Source organism: Callospermophilus lateralis, chromosome 2 (assembly GCF_048772815.1).
Source record: "Callospermophilus lateralis isolate mCalLat2 chromosome 2, mCalLat2.hap1, whole genome shotgun sequence".
Lineage (NCBI taxonomy): Eukaryota > Metazoa > Chordata > Mammalia > Rodentia > Sciuridae > Callospermophilus > Callospermophilus lateralis.
This window is the reverse complement of record NC_135306.1, coordinates 85610419-85634349: the sequence shown is the minus strand read 5'-3', so window position 1 is coordinate 85634349 and position 23931 is coordinate 85610419. Positions and strand designations below refer to the sequence as shown.

Below are 23931 nucleotides of genomic sequence, written 5' to 3'. Positions count from 1 at the left end.
CATTCATTTTTTTATTTGCTTCTTTTTTCCGGGTTATAACTTCTAATGTAGATAAGTTTTTTGTTTTTTGTTTTTCAGTTATCTGCATTTGAGCCTGGCCCAGTGACTCACATCTATAATTCCAGCAACTTAGGAGGCTGAGGCAATAGGATTGCAAGTTTGAAGCCAGCCTGTGTGAAGCCAGCCTCTGTCTCAAAATAAAAATAAAAAGGGATGGGATATAGCTGAGTGGTAAAGCATTGCTGGGTTCAATACCTAGAATCACACACATACACGCATACACACACACAAATTATCTACATAAAGAGAATGCTGCTTTTTCAAATGAGGCCATTAAAAAATGATTCATATTAATTAGAATATTCTTACAACAGGACATGCTTATTCAATGCTCAAATCATACTGAATAAAACCAAGAGACTTTATGCTTCTACAAAGCCACCAGCTTTCAATTTCCCCATCCACTGCTATATTTGCCAAGCATTCTTATCTCTTTGAGCCAAAAGAGGAGTAAGGAGGAAAGCTGGAAATGATAAAATTTCATCCTGGAAAATATTCCACTTGTGCTACTTCACTTCCTCTCCCAAACAATTGAATCAGAGGACCAAAGCACTTGTGAGATAAAATACATGATAGAGCTTGGAGCAAACTCTCATCAGTTCTAAATGAGAGGACTGTAAATATTTTTTTATTCCATGTACAGTGACATTAGTGAGAGAGGAAAAAATACAAGGCAAGTTACTCAAGTCAGCCAGGCCCTTGGGGGAACCATTAGTGCCCTACAAGTACAGACAACAGAGGAACAGAACCAACAAGAAAAGGGGCCCCTCTAAGTGCTGCAGTGGGGACTGAAACAATGCCATGACAAACTGAAGCCAGAGGGAAGCCTAAGAACCACTTACAGAGGTTGAATATCTCTTTCCAAAGTGACAGGAACTAGGAATATTTTGCATTTCAAATTTTTTCAGGTTTTGGAATCTTTGCACATACATAATGAGCTATCATGGAGACATGACCCAAGTTCAAACACTGAAATTCATTTGCTTCTTATACACTTTGTACACATACTCTGAAGGAAATTTTATGCAATGTTTTTAGTAATTTTGGGCATGAAACAAAGGTTCATCCTGTGGAACTTTTCACCTATGGCATTATGTAAGTGCTCAAAAAGTTTCAAATTTTGGATTTCATGATTAAGGATCCTCAACCCGTATTATCAACTCTCTTTAAAATATTCAAAAATAATTACTATTCATAATTTATAACTAAATAACAATAATCAGGCACTTTTGCTAAAAAATGTGAACCAAAAGATAATCCATACTTAAAGCCAAGTTCTCCAGTCAAAAACTATCAATTTTATAAATAGAAGCATCATCAATATTCATTTGCTTCATGATATTCATCATCATTCATTTGCTCAAACATTATGTTCTTCATCCAAAATTGAATGTGTTTGTTAAGGGAAAAAAATCAGGAACGTTCTCCCATCCTCCCATTCTTGACATCTCTGTATTTACATTAGGTTTAAAGCAAAATTTTCCAAGCTTACAATGGAAACATCAACAGGTAATGATCAAGCCTCATGATCATTTCTCTGAGGTAAGCCAGATCATATTTAAATGACTACAGTATGATCCATAGGCCACACTAGCTGCGTCACTATAGACCACACTGGTCAGATGTCCCAAGAGATCCGTTACTATCACATGACTGTTTTATTTTGGTTAAGAATGAAACAAAATACAAACTAGTTTAGGTTTTAGACTTTTTCTTTGTAAAACCCATCTGGCAGACTAAATCAACAGCTAGGATACAACTGCACTTTTTGTTTTACCTAGGAAAGATGTAGAGGCTGGCAATGTGGTTCAGTGATAGAGCATTTGCCCTGCAGGAGTAAAGCCCTAGGTTCAAACCCCAGCACCTCAAAACCTCAAAAAAAAAAGAAAGATATACTGGCCAGAGAAAGGTATTTTAAACCCATTTTAGTTAGAATATGTAGAAATCCAAATACAAATTTTCTTCCTCAGTCCTCTCCTAACTGCAATTTGAAAAAATTCATTAAGAATATTAATAAAATGATACATTGGATTTATTATAAACACAATTCCATAAAATCTCCTTTAAGGTCAAGAAATGCTGCATTTTGTTTTGATAAATTACCAGAAACAAAACCAAACAACTGAATAATAAAGTCCACATAAAGTCCCAATCACACACCAGTTGTAAGTTAGACTAGTGCTACTCAGTGAAATGAGAAACTGGTTATTCAGTGGGTAGGCCCCAGGGGCAGAGACCAGATTCTTACACATTACACTATTCAAGTTAAATAATAATGAAAGTGCTTTAAGAATCTCTAGAAAGCTAAACTATTAACTTCGGGACTTGACCACATGCTAACACCATTTATAACTGCAAGGCACAAGCTATTTGGAAAAGGAAAGGAGGTTCCAGTGTGTCATCATGGCTTGTGACTTGAGCAATAAGGGTAAACCCCATTGGCTTTGGCCAGCTTCCAGTGAAAACCTACCATGAAGTGTTTGCTATCTACTATTAACTACCCTTTCCAATGCACATACTAAAGTGAATTGGCATTTAACAGATGCCCCAAACATGGTCCTTAAATATCAACTCCTTTTGGATTTCAAATCCCAATGGTGCAGATAATAAAACAGACTTGGCCATGAGTCTAGGTTTCTCTTGTGCTTACTAACCAGCTGCCTTGAGAAAGCCACCTGACCTGTCTAAATACCAACTAGATAAATAAGGGATGATGTGCTGACCACCCTAGCTTCCTCCAGGTTGTTGTCCCTGAAGCCTCTGGGTTACCTTGGACCAAAGAAAGCCATGTCCCTTCTGTCACCAGGTGTATTCATGTCTCACCATTAGAATTTTTTTTTCTTTTTTCTGTTGTTTTAGAGATTGAACCCAGGAGTGCTCTGCCACAGTGTAGATAATAAAAGAGTTATATCTAAGAAAGCTTCATCACTAGCCCTTTTTGAAATTTTGAGACAGGGTCTCACTAAGTTATCCAGGCTGGCCTCAAACTTGGAATCCTCCCAAGTCTGATTATAGGCATGCACCACCATGCCTTGCCAGAAGTAGACTTCTACTTCAATCCTGTTTTACTTCATCAATACAAAATGCCTTTTTGGTCGTCTGTACATAGCAGTTGACGTGAATTAAGGATGAAAGTTCCTAACAGGTTTTCCTGGTGAGTCAGGCAATAAAATGTAGACTTGTCACCTTGCCCCCCACCACCACCACCATCTCAGCACTATCTAGCAGCCAGTGATTGTGCCTCGCCACCCACTAACCCTCCTCCTCCACCCCACCTCAGGGAACTAGTCTGTGCCTTCAAGTAGTTACAATTTTGCTAGTAGACAAGAGGACAAACTAAAGGAGAAGAGATAATGTCACCTCTTCTGATAGAACATTTGTATATAACTATTAGAATTAATCTGAGCACCCATTTGTCAGTAAGTTTATGGTGTTCTCATGGCTCTGATGGGACATGCCAATGTTAGGGAGTCTTTAGGTTCCTAAATAGTTGCGTAAGACACAAGCCTAAACTGAGGAACAGGAAGTAAGCTTCAGTGTTGTTTGGTTTCCCATCCCCATCAGTAAGCACCTCAAACCCCTCCGCTCTTGGCCCCGCTGAACTTAAATGATGCTTGCCAAGGTAGCACACAAACATGATAGCAAATAAGCATTCAACCAAACTGCCGCTTACTAACTTTATCATGCCCACCCTTCCCCTCCTACAATGCACAGGTTTTTAAAATCACTAACCACCACTTTGAACATATGTACAGTCATGTATCACTTTAACAATAAGATACACACTAAAAACCATGTGGTTAGGCAATGTCATCGTTGTGCTAACATCATAGAGCAAAATTACACAAACCTGTTTTACAGCAAACTTTTTAAATAAGTATACTGTAAAATAATGGTTAAAAGTACTATATAAGCCGGACATTGTAGCACATGCCTGTGATCCTAGCAGCTTGGGAGGCTAAGGCAGAGGACTGCAAGTTCAAAGGCAGCCTCAGCAATTTAGCGGGGTCCTAAGCAACTCAGCAGATAATCAAATAAATAGGGATGGGATGTGCCTCAGTAGTCGAGGGCCCCTGGGTTCAATCCTTGGTACCAAAAACAAAAACAAAAAATATATATATAGCTGGGCAGGATGGTACAACAGTAATCCCAATGATTTGGGAAACTGAAGAAGGAGGGCCGGCCACAAGTTCAAAGCCAGCTTGGGCAACTTAGTGAGATCCTGTGTTTTAACCTTTTTTCTTCCTTTCTTTCTTTTTTTTCTTAGTACCAGGGATTAAACCCAGGGGTACTTAACCACTGAGCCACATCCCCTAGCCCTTTTCAATTTTTTTTTTTTTTTTTTTTTTTTTTTTTTTGAGATAGGATCTCACTAAGTTGCTTAGGGCCTCACTGTCTTAAAATTTAAATAATAATACTTTTTAGAAAAGAGCTGGGTAGGAGAACGACAGGGAGAACAGAAGGGAAAGGAGAAGATAAATGGGATGAATTTAACAAAGTCATGATATATTCACATATAAAAATACTAAAGTGAATTTAACTTTCATACATATGTAGAAAAAAAGGAAGTTTAATAGAGTAGATGAAGAAGAATTAGGGGAGGAAGGAGGGAAGGAAAAAGGGGTAAGAATGGGGATTGAAATTGAATTCTTTACATGTGTGATGTTATCAAAATGAACTCAATTACTATGTTTAATCATGATGCTCTAATATAAAATTATTGGGAAAAAAGAGAGCTGGGAATGTATCTCAGTGGTAAAGTGTTCCTGGGTTCAATCCCTAATACCACAAAAAGAGAAAAAGAAAAAAAAAAAGTAGTATATAGTAAATACATAAGCCTGTAATAGTAGTTTATTATCAAATATTACATAATTTTATGTGCTTTGCTTCAAGAAGACTGGCAGAGCAGTAGGTCTGCTTATACCAGCAATACCAGGAGCAGTAATGTGTTATGCTACAACATTACAATGGCTGTGATATCACTAGGTAATAGGAACTTCTTGGTACCATTATAAATAATCATTATGCAGTGCATGAGTGTATTCAAACAATCTCTCTCTTAAAACTTTGCTGCCTTTCCTACCAGAAGAAAATGTCTGAGAGCATTCTGAGTCAGAAATGCAAAGAGAAAAACAACCACACTCAGCACAGTCCTTTAGGATATTCAGTAGTCAGTCCTCTAACAGTGGCCTATGCTTCCCACTTTCAATGAGAAAACCCAGCAGAACACCTCTTCTTCCACGCACACAGGGTTGCTGTTATTCTTGGGACTAACTCCTGCCATCAGCAGAAAACCAAGTGAAATATAAACACAGACTATCAGAGCTTGGGACAATTTCTTACTTCAATTAAAATGCCTATGGATTTTATGCCAACAGGAAAATGTTATAAATTTGAATTATTAGCTTCCAACAATCATCCAAATCAATGTAAAATATTTAATGCTGTACTCCATTTGTTTTGTTTAAAATGGATCTTGTGCCTGGAAATTTTGGCTGCTGTGCTCATTACTATTCAGTCAGAGAATGTAAAAGCAAACGCAGTTTTTATTTTCATAAGCTGCAGCTTTTATATCCTAAGTGTTCATCTTCATCATCACCACTTATTGAAGTCCTGATATATATTTCTTCCAAGGTGCTTTATCCATTTAGTCAATGAGCATGTATTTACTGAGCACCTACTAAGTACCATGTGTCTAATTAGGCATGAGAAATTTTTAAAATGATGAGCAAGTCCAAAACCACAGCATCATGGGAAAAGCAGATAATCAAATAAACAAATACTATGCAGGGTAATAAATGCTGTGGTGTGAAAACCAAGTTACTAAATGATGTAATATGTTAGGTAGGGACTATGTGGGAGATGTTTGGAATCATTGTCTCTTAATTTTCACAATACCCTACAAACATACCTTCATCGTTCTCAAATAAGTGTACAGAGGTTATCCCACACTGCACACTGTCTCTCTAGACAGCATCAGCATCTGCACCATCATTTGCTTTTGCCTTCCCCCCCGCCCCGTTAGCATTAGAGAAATAGGGAGTGTAGCTCTATTATAAGCTTTTTATTTATTTATTTTATTTCAAGACAGGGTCTTGTTAAATTGACCGTGTTGGCTTTATTGGGGGGTCCTCCTTGCTCAGATTCCCAAGTAGCTGGGATTATAGGTGGGCACCAATGTACTTGGCTCATCATTTGCATCATAAATCCCTTTTCTGGTCTCAACATCACACTAGCAGATCAACATTAGCTCATTCAGGTATTCATCACACATTTGCCTGACATTCTTCAGCACTCTGCATACCTGGGAACAACGGACCTTAACAACACTGAACCATAGAGACCCTTGAAGGAACATGCAAGCTAGGTACAAGGAGCAATACAAGACTAATAACACAAACCAGGGATGGTACATGCCACTGGACAGTCCATGATAATGGACTATGCAAGTGTCTCAGACAAGTCACTTGACTCCTGAAAGGGAAAAATCACTGTGGAAAGACATGTTAAGGGAATTGGTTCTTCAGACCAGAGTAGGATAAAAAAGAAAGGCATTCACTCAGGAAAGAAGTATACAAGGAGATGTTCAGGAGCCTCACTGGTGAGGGTGAAAGACCAAAGTTGTAAACACAGCCTAAAAGTAGGGCAAGTCAGCCTTGAGCTCCCCATGGCACCAACTTATAAGAGGTGCCATGGCATCTTAGGGTACTAAAAAACCCAGTGTAACAATAAATGGAGAAAATTACATATATAAGAACTCCTCTCAGAGACTTCAGCACATGATGGAAGTAGTTCTTTGCTCAGCCTCCTGGGATAGAGGGTGAGTCCCTAAGGACCTCCTGGAGTCAAAAATCAAAGATTACTTAGTCTTCAAAAATGACAGATCCCATCTACTGCTACTTGCTTCTGCTTAGAGCATATGCCAGCCAAAAACCAGAGCTGCATTATTCAGAATCACAGTGGAGAAACTAAGAGCTGTCAGCAGAGGGTCTCCCCCAGGACCTTTTCCCATAGCATCCCCTCCAGAAACTGGTAAGCAGACACTTAAAGGAGACCAAATAGAAAGCCAAGTTATTAGCCTGCCTAGAACACCCACATGTCCTCCCTAGTCCTGTGGATAATATACAGCCGGGTGTGTTGGCACATGTCTGTAATCTCAGCAACTCAAGAGGCTAAGGCAGGAGAATTGCTAGTTTGAGGCCAGTCTCAGCAATTTAGTGAGACCTTGTCTCCAAATAAAAGGTGGGAGTCTTAGGGGATGTAGCTTAGTGGTAGAGCACCCCTGGATTCAATTCCCAGTACCAAAAATAAATAAATGCTTTTACATATGTCAGATTACTTTATTTTCACAACAGCCACAAATAAACACCAGGCCTCCCACTTCATAGCTGAAGATTCTGAGGGTCAGACTGGATATGTGACCTGTTCAAGATTATAAAGCTAGAAATCTTCAAAGCTAGGTTTTGAACCATTTTATCTGTTCGCATGAGCCATCACTCCTGCAACAATCATAATATGTTATGGACATTATGATTTGGCAGAAAGCTTTTTAAAAAGTCTTGGGCAGTACACACAGACACATACATTCATACATGCATGCACTCAGTTTTACTAAAAGTAAAATCATAATCATAATATTGTATTCTACTTTAAAAACCCATCTTCCCTCCTCTTTCTATTGACTTTGTCTCAGTACACTTATAAAGTGACAACAATTTAGATTATTGCTAAAGATATGTAGGTAAAGTCTAGGTATTGGTTCGCTTAAAATTGACTGCTTAGGATCGCACAGCTCAATACTTAGAACAGCCTTGCATTTGTGCCAAATACCTGCTCATTTCTATTTTCTGCCACTAAACTGTTGCCTCCACACCCAATCTTCTCTCAGTGACACATCCATCATATAAGTAGCACCTTTCCTACCTGTACATATTACATTAAGACTTGTTTTGGGGAAGTAGCTACATACTAGGCAAATATTAAAAAAAAAAAAAAAAAATCAAAGGATTTGAAAGGCCCTTCAGAAAAAGTCACTTTCCCCCCCATATTTTAGTAAGAACAATAGCAGCTACACAAGATAATTGGGTAGTGTGTGTGTGTATGTGTGTCTTATGTATGGTTTTGTTTGTTTGTTTGTTTTCAGTGCTGGGGTTCAAAACCCAGCACTTTGTCCATGCTAGGCAAAGGCTCTACCACTGAGCTACATCCCTAGTCCTTTTATTTTGAAATACGGTCTTGATAAGTTGCACAGTTGGCCTTGAACTTGTGATCATCCCACCTCAGCCTCCCAAGCAGCTGGGATTACAGTTATGTACCACTGCACACAGCTATAGTTCACTAATAAAAAAAAATAAAAGAAAATGAAAAAAAATATTCCAAATTCCCAGTTTTTCAGTACACTTCTTTCAAATTCCTAGGTCACATAAATTATTTAATAAACAATTAGTCTTGCACAGTAGAGAGAAAGTTACATACAGAAATGTAGACAGAGTCAAAATCAAAGCAAAATGCTAGTGACAAATGAGCAAATCATCTCCCTTGTCATTGCACCCATGAAATAAAGATCACAAACTCCCTTCACCAGCCACAGGGAGGTTTCATTCCCCGCCCCCCTTCTTTTAACATACAATTCTACCAAAAGATCATTATGAAAACAAGGGCAGTATACTTAATCCATTAAACAATCATTTCACCTAATTTAAATCATTTCTCTTTACAAAGGAATTCATATAACCAGACCACCCTACACAAATGGAATTGAAATATATTTTTTCATCTTTTTTATTTTCTAGTCCCAAAGGAAAACTCCATACATCACTCATCTTGTTGAAAACACAGGAATAGTTGTTTAATTGAAGTTCAACCAAGTATTTAAACTTCACTCTCTTAAGGCTCAATCTTAAATATATCCATGAAAATGTGATTTTTCCAAGAGCTTTCCTTCTTATTGACTCACTAAATCTCAAAAATAGTAACCTCCTCCTAAGCACAGCCTCTCACCAATGTTTTGAGTCAACACTAAACATACACAGAAATATTTCCTTACAGGAACTTTTAAAAAATTACTTTTCATTCTTCACTATCATCTAAAGATTCAAAATTTTTCATTAATCCCAGCTTTCCTAATTCTCAATAGGTAATCTAGTGTGGGGGTATTTTTTAATTTCCTTCTCGTGAAGAGAAAGGAAGCTATGTATGGAGACATCAGGTGTGTTGGGAAAACATAAATTTCAATACACATACATTTTTTTCTTAATTTAAAGATCCTTTTGTTTCTTCACTTTCAACACAAATACACCACAGACTCCATAAACTGAATTTTGAGGTATGAAAAGTGCTAACATAAAGCAGAACCCAATATTCTGTGGAATATCTAAAGGAAATAGCCAGCAGTCTTTAGATGCTCCCCAAGAAACAATACTGTGTCTGCCTGGAAACTGAAACATTTTACTGAGAATCACAGCTCCTACAGTAGAGTAGTAATGAAAGTATGCTCTGAATCCAGATAGCCATATTAGACTCATTGATTTGTTAAAAATTCAACATTGTAAATGAAACCAAAGCAACCACCAACACCAACTGGATAATTAAATTACTGGTTGGAAGAAGTTTCAAAATCCAAGCCCAACATCAACATCTGGCAAGTTTCCATTTACCACCTACCAAAGCTTGCTCATGTTACACTGAAAATTCAGAAAGAGGGAAAGTATTAAAATTTTTAAAAAGACTATTAATTAATTTGTACTCTGTTTAAATCACACATAAGAGCTAACTCCAGTGGCAATTAGAATCTTAGCGTTTGCCTCATTGTCTCAGAAGGGCAAAGGCTGACAAGACTTAGTGCGGACAATTAAATCTGTTCTTGTGCAGGGATTCTTATCAATACCCTATGTATAATAACTGAGGACTAAAAGGCTGCTCTTCTCCATCCCTTGTATTAAACAGTTTATTTCTGGTCCCTGGCCTTCACTGCATTAGTAACTCTCTTCTCTATAATTTGCTCCTGAAAGGGCAAAGGAGATGCGTGATTGAAACTGCGTTTGTTTAACGCCCACCGCCTCCAGTATTATTGTTGCATTCCACAACCCAGTAGCCGCGCATCCACACCCCTTGTACCTGCCAAGTTCCTCGCCGGTGTCGTAGTAATCATCCACGTTTTCCTGCCTGAACACGGTCATGATGAACTGTCACACCTCACCAAAGCCCAGCGCACTTCAGCTCCGCTCCCCAAACCATCACCACCGCTCCTGTATGGATGTTGGCCCCTCATGCATCAGTCTCCAGTCCTTTAAAATACGAAGAAACGAAAGAAAGCCAATGATAATCTTAAAAGGAAGCAGATCTCCCCAGTACTAAGACCTGCACACTAGAGACCAGGTATCTGGCGCTGCCCCTCACAGCCGCGTGGAGAGACGCACCCTTTGTTAAAGGCGAGCTCGGGACGACCCCAACTACGAAGAACCCGCGCGCCTGGGGTCCGGACATCACTGTATCCCAAGGTCCGCGTCCCGTCTGTGCGCCCAGATCCGAACAAGCTCCGGAAGTGACTGTCCTCCCCCTCCTCCCCTTTCTATGCACACACGCCCACCCAGCTCCCCACCTCCAGGGGCGCAGCGGAAGAATGAAGCCCTCGCCCGGGAGGAACGCGCCTCGCTAGAGGCATCCCTTTCTAGCCTTCTCGGCAGTGACACCCCCGCGCCACCTCTCGGCTCCCGCCCTCCTCCCCCAAGCCTCTGCCACCTTTTCCCTTTCCCCAGAGATACATTCCTGACGACTCTCTCTCCGTTACCCGGTCGACTCGGCGTGCCGCCGCCCGGGGGAGCAAGGGAGGGAAGGGAGCGGCCAGGGAGGCGCGGCCGCCAGCTCCGGGCCCCAGATCCCCAACACAAAGCGCCCGACCCGCGCCACCTGTTCCGAAGCGGTGCTCAAGACTGGGGACGCCGAACGACTGAGATCCTCCTCCCTGTAACCAAGTTTGCCGCCCCCCCTTGGCCTTCCCTGTTGCCCCGGGTACTGCTCAGGCAAACCCAGCCGCGCGGCCGCCACGAAAGCAAAAGCTGGCGGCGGGGCCCGGGAAGGATCGGAAAACCGCTTATGGCCACTCACCCGGGCGTCCCGGAGCTCCCCGGGTCTCTCCGGACGCTGTCGCAAGCCGATCATAGGCACCAACGCCGGAGACCTGTAGGGCAGCTGCGGGAGCGCAGCAAGCCAGCGAGTGGAGGGCGCAGATCTCGCGTGGCCGTGCCGGCTCCAAACCCCAGAGCCGTGAGGGTCGCCGTGCACCCTTCGCTGTGGCAACAATGTCCTCGGCGACAGCTCCACCGCGCTCTCCTGCTCCAGCTACAGAACACCCTCTCCTCTCCTCGCCGCCTTCGGGATGGGCGGCCAATGGAGACCCCTATGGCGGGCTGGCGGCGCGGCCCACCCACCTCTGAGCAGCCTGGCCAGCGCTGCGGATTCTGCGCTGCGCTCACTGCTCCTCCTGGCTCCACGCTCCAGGCTCGCTGGCGCGCTCTACCGAGCACACACCCACTTACCCCACACCCACGCCGGCGAGGGACTGAGAAAGAAAGGGAGGGAGGGCGGTCAGCCGAAAGTGGCGCCCCACCTGTGACACGTCGCCTAGCTGCCCTCTTCAGCTCTGTTTAGAGAAACCCGATTCCTTCGTCACACAAATGTGTACTGGACAACCTATGTATGCCAGGTACAGTGCTTGGCACGGGAAAATCGTGGGAAATAAAAAGGAATTTTTAAAATCCCTTGCCCTGGTGAAACCTGCATTCTGATGGAAAAGGTAGATAATAAATAGCTAATAAATAAGGTCATTCTAGAAGAGATTGATTCTGGTAACAACAAAACAGAATGGTATACAGAATGACCTCATTAGATGGGATTCCTCTTTAGGAAAGGTTTTGTTGTTTTGTGGGGGAGGGGTTGTTTTGCTTTTCTTTTTGTTGTTGATGTTGACAAGGTCTCACTAAATTGCCTAGGCTGGTCTCAAACTTGTGATCCTACTTCTAACTCCCCATGTAGCTAGCAGGATAGGTGTTTTGAGCTGAATTCTGAAGATCAGAAGGTAGGTAACCCCAGAAGCAAGGATGGAGATGTCGCAGGCTCAACGAAGAAATGGAAAGGAATGGCTTATTTGTACTGTCCAGCTCACGATTGGCTATTGAGTTGAAATTTAGCCAAACCCAAATCGACTGGGCTATAAGTTAAAATATACACTGGATTCCTTGACTTAAGATGAAAATAGAAATGAAAAATATATCGTATATTTCTTTACATTAGTTACATGTTCGAATTATAGTACTTTGAATGATTTGGTTAGAAAAATTGTATTAAAATTAATTACACCTATTTCCTGTTACTTTTTAAAATGTGGCTACTACAAAATATAACAGCACCTATGTGACTTGCATTTTATTTCTGAGGACTTCGATAGCCTACACAAAGACCCCATCTCCACTGGAGATCTCTTGTCCATTTTTTCTTTAATTCTCACTCCATGCTCCCCCTCCACCAAGCCTTTGAGTGGGTAACCCAGAAAAATGGGAAGGACAGATCAGGAATTTTTCTAAATTGAACTCTTAACTGCCTATAATGACATAAAATGATAAGTGAATCCTCTGAGATTTCAGATCCACAGCATTTTACAAATCTCAAAATTTTCCAATATGGGATGATTCAAACTCTTTAGTTCAACAGAAATTTTCAGCTGTGGAGGTGAATGGCCTCTTGGAAAGACAAAACAGAAGACTGTCCCGTAGGCATTGTCAAAGGCTACTTTTAAATAAGAATATTTCATTTAATGGCCTACTGGAAGAGCACATAGTGAGGATAATGGAATGGGGAAGGCTTCAAGTTGGAAGGCATGTTAACATAAGTGGTAAGTCTGAGAATTAAATACAAAATTATCCTCAGAGGTAAGAAATGCAGTCAAAAATAACCAAACACCTAATAGAAAAAAAGGTAGGCCCAGATCTTCACCTTGTTGGCTTAGGACCCAATTTCCTTAACAAGACTCCTAAAGCTCAAGAAAGAAAATCAAGAATCAATAAATGGAATGGAATCAAACTAAAAAGCTTCCTCTCAGCAAAGGAAATAGTCAATAATGTGAGGAGACAGTCTACAGAATGGAAAAAAATCTTTACCACATGCACCTTAGATAGACCACTAATCCCAAGGATATATGAAGAACGTAAGAACTAGGGTTGTGGCTCAGCAGTAGAGCTCTTGCCTAGTACCTGAGAGCACTGGGTGGGTTTGATCCTTAGCACCACATAAAAATAACTAAATAAAATAAAGGTATTTTGTCTAACTATAATTTTTAAAAAATTTAAAAACCTCAAAAACCTTAACGCCAATAAACAAATATTCCAATCAATAAATGGGCTAAGGAACTGAATAGACACTTCACAGAAGAAGAAATACTAACAATCAAACATAATGTTCATCATCTCTAGAAATTAGAGAAATGCAAATGAAAACTACTCTAACATTTCATCTCACTCCAGTCAGAATGGCAATCATCAAGAATACAGGCAACAATAATATGTTGGTAAGGATATAGGGAAAAAGGTGCACTCATACATTGCTGGTGGGATGGCAAATTGGTACAACCAATCTGGAAAGCAGTATGGAGCTACCTCAGAAAATCTGGAATGAAACCACCATTTAACCCAAAAAATATTCCACTCCTCAGTTTATACCCAGAGGACTTAAAATCAGCAACTACAGTGACACAGCCACATCAATGTTTATAGCTGTTCAATTCACAACTATGTTCCATAGCTAAACTATGGAACCAACCTAGATGCCCTTCAACAGAGGAATGCATAAAAAAAAAAAAGTGGTACATATACACAATGGAATATTACTTAGCCTTAAAGAAGAATGAAATTATGGCATTTGCAGGTAAATGAATAGAAATAGAGAATATAATGCTAAGTGAAATAAGCCAATCCCAAAAAACCAAAAGCCAAATGTTTTCTCTGATAAGCGGATGCTGATCCATAGTGGGGCAGATAGTGAGGGAGATAAGGAAGAATGAAGGAAATTTAGTTTGTGTAGAGGGAAGTGAAGGGAGGGGTGGGGCTGTAAGGTTGGGAAGGATGGTAGAATGAGACAGACATTATTATCCTATATACATGTATGATTACACTACTGAAGTGACTCTGAACCATGTACAGCCAGAAGAATGAGAAGTTGTGCTCCATTCGTGTACAATATGTCAAAATGCATTCTACTGTCATGTATAACTAATTAGAACAAATTTTTAAAAAAAGAAATACAAAAAAAAAGTGATTTATGTGGAAAAGTGTAAATGATTGTGTTGTATGTATATGGGGGTTAACTCACAGATGTTTGGAAGAAACTTAGAAAGTGCTTATGAATGATTGCTTTATGGGTAATACTTTCCTGCAAGATAAATATGGTCTCCAAGGCAGTTAAAATAATCAAATTTATTTGGTGGTAGTCAGTTTACCTATCCTATTAGAGATGGCTGATCACAGTAAATCTTATAGGGCAGTAAAAATGTGTAGAATTTTGAGTCACAAAGTTGAATCTCATATTAGTGGAACCATTTAACACCTGAATGACCTTGGATGAATCACTTACCCTTGATGTGCTTACATTTATACTAATGTAGGCAAGCATTTTAGAAAGGAAGGTTGTAGTTTAAAATTATGTTCACACCCCCTCCCTTTCCCTCCCACCCCTCTTTCCTATCTAGAATTCATCTATTCTTCCCATGCTCCCCCTCCCTACCCCATGTTTCTTATTTTCAGGTAGCCTCTGGAAATGCCTTTCTGATAGAATCCAAATTGAAAATTAATATGTAACTCTATATTGTAGCTGTGATCCTAATGAAATCTAACTACCACCAAAAAAATCTGTCTACCTTTACCAAGTAATATTACATTAAGTTTGTCAAAATCAGTTTTAATACCTAATTTGGAATTGTGACTTTATAAAAGAATAAAAAATAAATTATAAAGTTGTGCTATTTAATATGGCTAGACACTAGGCACATTTGGCTATTTAAATTGAGATTTAATGAAAACTAAGTAAAAATTAAAATTCAATTCTTCCTTAATTGTACTGGCTGCATTTAAAGCACACCCTAGCTGTGCATAGGTAATTACTTCCATATTGACAACTAACAAAGTACTAAGACATAAAGCATTTTAATTGATAATGGCTTATATGTTTATGTAAAAATGTCCACAAAATGATTTCTCAAGAAGGCATTTAGATTGTTTATAATAAGACAAATTCATTGTGACAATAAAGTAATTTTAAACTTAAAAAAATAAATAAATGAAATTATGTTCACAAATTCCTTGACAGTTCTCCAATCAAGAGAAATCCACCTCAGTTTACTTCTAGGAAAATCTGTTGGTGGTGACACAGATGGTTAGGTCTTAAGGTCTCAGAGCTTCTGTCTTCCTCTATTTCCTTCCCACACCCCTCTCTCTATCTCTATCTCCTCATTCTGGACTCTTCTGCTGCCGAAGCTGTCATGTAAAGAGACATGTGGAGAGATCACAGAAAGAGAGATGCTGAGAAAGCCAACTGTCTAGCCCCACCCTCAACCCCACTTAGCTCACATGATTCAGCTCAACGTCTATGCAAAATAAATTGTTTTAAGACATTATTTTGGGGTACTTTGTTATACAGCAATAGATCAACTTATTAAAAATTCAAAAAGTTAAAAAAAAACCTCTGAGCTCATAGCAGGTTTTAGGAAGACAAAATTTTTCTCTTGCTTAATCTTTACACAACTATGTAAATTCATTTTTCCTACTTTATACCTAATATTTTTAGTCTCAGTTTCACCACCCTATAAAATGGGGACAATGATAAACTCTTGCATAGTCTTTAAAGTTGTTGGAAGAATCTGAAGAGATAATGCATGAGACAGTGATTGATACATAATACACCAGAATGTTCATTATTCTGTTTTCTATCATATTCCAGGGGGGGGAAAGGCTCCAAGGAACATCTCTCAAGTAGAAAATAATAATATAACAATCCTCAAATTATGAGATTCAAGCTAGAAAGTACTTCCATAAAAATAATCAATTTTTATATGGACTGTTGATTGTGATCATCACAGTAGTAGCGTTTTAAAACAAACTCCAAACCGCACACAGTGGTGCTTGTTTGTAATCCCAGCAACTCAGAAGGCTGAGGCAAGAGCTCAAACCTGGGCAAATTTGTGACACCCTTTCTCAAAATAAAAAATAAAAGGGTGGGGATGTCGCTCAATGGTAGAGCATCCTTCAGTTCAATCCCCTGTACTACAAGGAAACACACACATAAACATACACACACAGATACACACATGTACACACACACACTTGAACAACTAAACAAAAACCTTAGTTTCTAAGACATTATTTTATAGCTGTTTTAGTCGAGGTAAAATAACTATTACTATAAAACCCAACAAATAACAGAAGTTTATCACATTAAAGATTTATTTCTTACTTTCAGCTCAGAGGTCTGTAGGGAGTAGAGAGAAGAGTCAGCTCCACATAGTCAATAGGGAACCCAAGCTTCTGCAATCTAATGAATTCACAGTACCCTAATGTGAGTTTGTCAGTTGACTCTTCCCATGTGTTGGCTGGTGAAAGAAGAGAGAATGCAGGTATAATTACACTGAAGGTCTATTTAGTAGGTCAGGTTTAAAGCTAAGGTTTAACCACTTTTTTAAGCAAGATATTCTTAGATCAAAATAGACCACGTTAACTCAGTTCTCTTACAGGTTACTTTTTAAGAATATGGCTTCAGTTTTCTCAAGGGTTAATATTTTTAAATGGCTCCAGGCAAAATGTTTGAGCTCTTAATAGTTTCATTTTTAAATGTGCAGCTGAGTGCCTCTAATATAAGCAGTCACATGACTGATTCTGGTTCCTCACAGCATTGCACTCTAAAAGAACTCATCTCTCCTGACCAAATGATATCTCCTTTTATCAAACAACTAAAATTATAGAGCTTATGCTGTTCCTTGTTTTGCCTTAGGTTCCAGAAAGCATGTGGCAGGTTCAGAAAGCATAGTCCTCCAAGTAATGCCCAATTTCCCATATTCTCTGATTTAACCCATAAGCGTCTCTTGAAAGCATAGTATATGTTAGATGCTATGAATGCATCCATAAAAGAAACATCTTCTGTCCTCAGGTAATTCAGGTTGTGGAGAGAGCCTGATGAACAAATACACATATGATTATGCGAGATAGCATCCATTTCCCCCACTGCATCTATTCTCTATACTTCTTCACCCTTATAAGTCTGAAGACTGAGGTATAAGAACTGTTTTAACCATTACTTATCCTCTGCAACCAGTTTGACCTATGGGAAATCCAAGGCAACCTTTTCTACATGCTTTTCTCTTTCTACTCTCTCTTCTTGTCTCTTGAAGAGGATGGGTACCTATGGGATGGATATGGGGTGAGCCCAGTGTATACAGCAGGGGAGCTGTGGGAGCGGGAGTGGTAAAGGTCACCTAGGGACAGGATGCAGGATAAAAAGGAAGCCTAGAAGTAGAATTCTGGGAATAACAGTATATTAACTTAATACAGAGGGGCAAGAATGCCTGGCCAGTAGCTACACTTGCCAATAAGTCTGATTAAAATCTATGGGTGTTTTTTGTTTATGTGTTTCTTGAGCAGAGAGCAGGTGGGAAAAGAATGGTGGCCAATTAAGACTTCATGCATATCAAGTGTCTCCTATGCCTCTTATATACGGTATATTGTGTATCATGAAAATTTGCCATCTTCTTGATCTAATAGGTTACTAACTTCCTTATCTATGCTTAACACAGCTTGTGAGTTTCTTTTATCCCATTTATTTTCTTATTTCTCACAGCAGAATATTCACAAACAAAATGGCAAATGCACATTATGTACCTCCCACTGAGCTGTGAGCTATTTGCAACACCTCTCAGATCCCTTCTCCCACGATTGTTCTTGTCTCCCAGCTCTTTAGTAGTACATGGTTTTAAAATTGAGGGCCTTTGCCAGATGCCATGGCACATACTTGTAATCCCAGCAACTGGAAAGATTGAGGCAGGAGGATCACAAGTTTAAGGCCAGCCTCAGCAACTTAGTGAGACCTTTAGTGAGATCTTAAAATAAAAATGAAAAATAAAAAGTGACTGGGCATGTAAAGCAATGGTAAAATGCCCCTGGGTTCAATCCCAATGCCAAAGAAAAATAAAGATCAGAATTGGGAGTTTGTGATTCCAGTGTTAAGGCTTCTTAGTATGTGGTTTTGCTTGTTCTGCTTCTCTAGCCTCACTTTCCCTCTGATTCAGTTTCTTTCTTATTTCCTTTTATTGTCATCTAGAGTATTGAATATATGACATTATTTTTTAAAACAACTGGACTATAAATAAATATTTACCAATCACTGACCAGTGAGGATATATAAACTTCTGAGGTTATAGGTTTAGTTTTTTTTTCTATTTTATGTCTGGCTTTTAGGTTCTTTCAGGTTCTGTTACTACCTGAAACAAAAAATTGGCAAACTTTACTAGGGGTTATAAAATTCATAGTCCAGGATGTCAGTTAGAGCTGCCTCTAAGTATCGTACATTTTACTCATTTTGCTAGTATACAAAGGACTTTGAGGGTTGCATATTCATGGATCCTACCAAATGTGGAACAAAACATTAGGAGAAAATTGCATCTGTATTGAATATGTGCACACATTTTTCTTGTCATTATTCCCCAAATAATACAGTGTAACAATTATTTACATAGCATTTACTCTTTATTAGATATTATCAGTAACCTGGGGATAATTTAGAGCATTAGAGGGATATACCTAGGCTATATGCAAATGTGATGCCATTTTATATAAGGCAATTGAATATGTGAGTTTGGGTGTCCTGGGAGGAGGGTGTTGTCTTGGAACAAATCCCATTAGGATACTGAGCATCAATTCTAAGTAAATTTAACTTTTGCATAACATTTTCTCCCCACAGGACTTACTGCTATTAGAATTTTAGTGCAGTTAGCTACCAGAGACTACATTCCCAGTGAAAATATTTAAATATAATTGGGAAGGAGAAGAATGAAGCATTCAGTGGAGTTTTCCTCTATTTTGTCAAACAAACCTAATTTTAAGACTGGGGGAAAATCATCCAGGAAGAAGCACTCAACATTATCCATCAATTAGAACTGGATGTACCAATCACAATTACAGATAAAAATCTGAAATTATTTCCACATTGATTTAGTGAATGTGCAAGTATTTATTTTCTATTGATTCTATTTTCTTTCTCTGCTGGTGACTAATGAACCTCTTTAAAATCATCAGAATTTACACCACTGATTTCTATATTTATTTCTTTCAGAAAAAAAATTGTAAAAATATTTTCAATCGGTATCAAAATTCATTTTTTTTGATGGGGGGAATGTATAACTATTAATATTACAGAAGACTCAATATCAATGAAAGCCTCTGGTTTCTTGGCATAGTTTCATGAAATAAAAGTCCCATTACTCAAGCCAGTGAAGTGATTTACAACCTAATTCATAGCACTTTAGTTGGATTTATAGACCAGTTGCTTTTAAAAAAGAAGAAAAATTTGCCATAAATTTTCCCAGAAGGTGCTGTCACTTTAAAGATTTGCAAATAGAGCAATAATCTTTGACCCATTTAATGCAGTATTGTCATAAGAAGAACTCTATTTACACATCTCTAAGATTGGTATTTTTTGCTTAGATAGTCTTATTAAATCCAAACATATTTTTTTAAAACAAAAACATGAAAAAAAATGGTGAAATTTAATTTATTGCTTAAGCATTTTCTGCCATTTTCTCTTATTTTTAAGAAAACTTAAGGGCATTAACATTTGTGAGGAAATACCCATCATGAAAACTATACTAGATTCATCATATCTCAGTAATCCAAAATTTCTTCTAAGAATTTAATACTTGCTTATTCATTTAATTATTAATTGAGTGATAAAGATTTTGCTGAATAAGACAGGCCCAACTATTTATGATATAGAAGTAGTCACATTTTGTATTTCTTTAGAATCTTTTTTTAAAAAGGTCCTGCCTGCATGATTCTATACCTAGCAGACCCCAAACGGTCTACAATGAAACTATTAGAGCTAATAAATGAATTCAGCAAAGTGGCAGGATATAAAATCAACATGCATAAATCAAAGGCATTCCTGTATGTCAGTGACAAATCTTCTGAAATGGAAATGAGGACAACCACTCCATTCACAATCCTCAAAAAAAAATAAAATAAAATAAAATACTTGGGAATCAACCTAACAAAAGAGGTGAAAGACTTATACAATGAAAACTACAGAACCCTAAAGAGAGAAATAGAAGAAGATCTTAGAAGATGGAAAAATATACCCTGTTCATGGATAGGCAGAACTAACATCATCAAAATGGCGATATTACCAAAACTTCTCTATAGGTTTAATGCAATGCCAATCAAAATCCCAATGGCATTTCTTGTAGAAATAGATAAAGCAATCATGAAATTCATATGGATAAATAAAAGACCCAGAATAGCAAAAACAACTCTAAATAGGAAGTGTGAATCAGGCGGTATAGTGATACCAGACTTCAAACTATACTACATAGCAATAGTAACAAAAACAGCATGGTACTGGTACCAAAACAGGCGGGTGGACCAAAGGCACAGAATAGAGGACACAGAGACCAATCCACAAAATTACAACTATCTTATATTTGATAAAGGGGCTAAAAGCATGCAATGGAGGAAGGATAGCATCTTCAACAAATGGTGCTGGGAAAACTGGAAATCCATATGCAACAAAATGAAACTGAATCCCTTTCTCTCACCATGCACAAAAGTTAACTCAAAATGGATCAAGGAGCTTGATATCAAATCAGAGACACTGCATCTGATAGAAGAAAAAGTTGGCTACGATCTACATACTGTGGGGTCGAGCCCCAAATTCCTCAATAGGACACCCATAGCACAAGAGTTAATAACTAGAATCAACAAATGGGACTTACTCAAACTAAAAAGTTTGGTTTTTTTTTTTTTTTTTTTTTCTCAGCAAGAGAAACAATAAGAGAGGTAAATAGGGAGCCTATATCCTGGGAACAAATCTTTACTCCTCACACTTCAGATAGAGCCTTAATATCCAGAGTATACAAAGAACTCAAAAAATTAAACTATAAGAAAATAAATAACCCAATCAACAAATGGGCCAAGGACCTGAACAGACACTTCTCAGAGGAGGACATACAATCAATCAACAAGCACATGAAAAAATGCTCACCATCTCTAGCAGTCAGAGAAATGCAAATCAAAACCACCCTAAGATACCATCTCACTCCAGTAAGATTGGCAGCCATTAGGAAGTCAAACAACAACAAGTGCTGGCGAGGCTGTGGGGAAAAGGGTACACTTGTACATTGCTGGTGGGACTGCAAATTGGTGCAGCCAATCTGGAAAGCAGTAGGGAGATTTCTTGGAAAGCTGGGAATGGAACCACCATTTGACCCAGCTATTCCCCTTCTCGGTCTATTCCCTGAAGACCTAAAAAGAGCATACTATAGGGACACTGCTACATCGATGTTCATAGCAGCACAATTCACAATAGCTAGACTGTGGAACCAACCTAGATGTCCTTCAATAGATGAATGAATAAAAAAAATGTGTCATTTATACACAATGGAGTATTACTCTGCATTAAAAAATGACAAAATCATGGAATTGGCAGGGAAATGAATGGCACTAGAGCAGATTATGCCAAGTGAAGCTAGCCAATCCCTAAAAAAACAAATGCCAAATGTCTTCTTTGATATAAGGAGAGCAACTAAGAACAGAGTAGGGAGGAAGAGCATGAGAAGAAGATTAACATTAAACAGGGATGAGAGGTAGGAGGGAAAGGGAGAGAGAAGGGAAATTGCATGGAAATGGAAGGAGACCCTCATGGTTATACAAAATTGCATAGAAGAGGAAGTGAGGGGAAAGGGGGAAAAAAAACAAGGGGGAGAAATGAATTACAGTAGATGGGGTAGAGAGAGAAGATGGGAGGGGAGGGGAGGGGAGGGAAGGGGGGATAGGAAAGGCAGCAGAATACAACAGACACTAGTATGGCAATATGTAAAACAGTGGATGTGTAACCGATGTGATTCTGCAATCTGTATACGGGGTAAAAATGGGAGTTCATAACCCACTTGAATCAAAGTGTGAAATATGATATGTCAAGAACTATGTAATGTTTTGAACAACCAACAGTAAAAATTAAAAAAAAAAAAAAAAAAAAAAAAAAAAAAAAAAGTCCTGCCTGAGTTTTCTTAAATTTCCAGCCTAGGTTTCCTAGAAGAAATCTCCAAATGGAACTTTTCAACCAAAACCAAAAAAATTAGTCTCTAAAGGCACAATGGCCAAGGAAGCATTTCCCATCTCTTCTGCCATCCATCACTCTACTCCCCTCTCTCTCTGGTCTAACTTACTCTCTTAAGGTTTAAGAAACATGTCTCCCCAAATCCTGACTTTTTTTTTTTTTTTGCATAAATCATGCTATGGTTTGGATGTGGTTTGTCCACCAAGGGCTTCTATATTTCCACATTGATTTAGTGAATGTGCTAGCATTTATTTTCTATTGATTCTATTTTTTTTCTCTGAAGGCATGATCTTCAGAGTGGCCCTATTAAGGTGATGGAACCTTTAAGAGGTAGATCTTACTGCAAGTTAACATGGTTTTTGGAGACTCTGCCCCCAAAAGGGATGAAAGTAGTTCTCATGGACCCTGATTAGTTTGGGTGTGTTATGAAAGAACAAGACTATCCCTCTCCCTTCTTTCTGGCTCCATGTCTCACCATGTGGCCCCTCTTGCATGTGCTCTCCACCATGATGTCATCTGCCATTAAGCCCTCACTAGAGTCCATACAAATGGGGCCACACAACCTTGGACTTTAAACCTCCAAATAAACCTCTTGTTCTAGCCTCAGGTATTTATTACAGCAACTGATAAATGACTAATATAGATGATTATTTTTTCAAATGTTAATATTGATAATTTTCAATTAGTAACTAAATAAATTTTTCAACTACTAAAAATCACATCTGCAAGATGTCTTTTAAAAATGTCTTTCCTTTGTAATAATTTGATCAGGAAGTGGATAACAGTCACATCATGAGCTCTTTAAATATTTGTAGGTGTCTATATTTTGTCTTTCAGAATGCCTCAAAAAGTTAGCAAGCATGGCACCAAGTACAGTGGCACAAAGTGAATATTTTCTCCTATATTAGTTACTCTTTAGTATAATTAATTAACAACGTAATGATCTGATGTACAGAGTTGTTGTTTTTAACCAAATTCATTCCATAAAATGTGTGCATGTATATGTACGCTATCACATACATGTGACTTTATGGTATTATAAGTGCTTCTTAAAATAGTATGCTAAGCAAAGTAAATATTAAATGGTCTTAATTAATAATTGTGCTTTTTTTAGAAGTTTGGAAGGATTTGCTGAGAATGGTAGTGGGGTTATGGGCCAAGTTTCCAATATCCATATAAGTTTGATGTACTTTCCTTTTCTCTCTTAAAAAATTCCCTAAAGTTGGGCTGGGGATGTGGCTCAAGCGGTAGCGCGCTCGCCTGGCATGCGTGAGGCCTGGGTTCAATCCTCAGCACCTCATACAAACAAAGATGTTGTGTCCGCCGAAAACTAAAAAATAAATATTAAAAAATTCTCTCTCTCTCTCTCCCTCTCTCTCACTCTCTCTTAAAAAAAAAAAAATTCTCTCTCACTCTCTCTTTAAAAAAAAAAAAAAAATTCCTTAAAGCAAACAGAAGCTTTCAAGTTCATTTGTGAGTACTCCAAGGTACTCACCATGTACTAATTTT

The 23931-nt window shown here is 38.6% G+C and overlaps 1 protein-coding gene across 3 annotated transcripts in view; it reads right to left on the bottom strand.

The window, feature by feature from the left end:
* The window catches only part of Dapk1 (death associated protein kinase 1), a 180552-nt gene extending 169247 nt beyond the window's left edge, over positions 1–11305 (bottom strand). For 2 of the 3 annotated variants that reach the window (XM_076843530.2, XM_076843532.2), the window contains exons 1-2: positions 11167–11305; positions 10177–10346 (exon numbers count right to left, since the gene is read on the bottom strand). In XM_076843530.2, the coding sequence (XP_076699645.1) occupies positions 10177–10238 (62 nt within the window). In that variant the 5' untranslated portion in view covers positions 10239–10346; positions 11167–11305. Of the gene's footprint in view, positions 1–10176; positions 10347–10660; positions 10684–11166 lie in introns of those variants that run through there. The other variant, XM_076843531.2, reaches the window with a different exon arrangement.
* Between the last annotated feature and the right edge of the window lie 12626 nt (positions 11306–23931).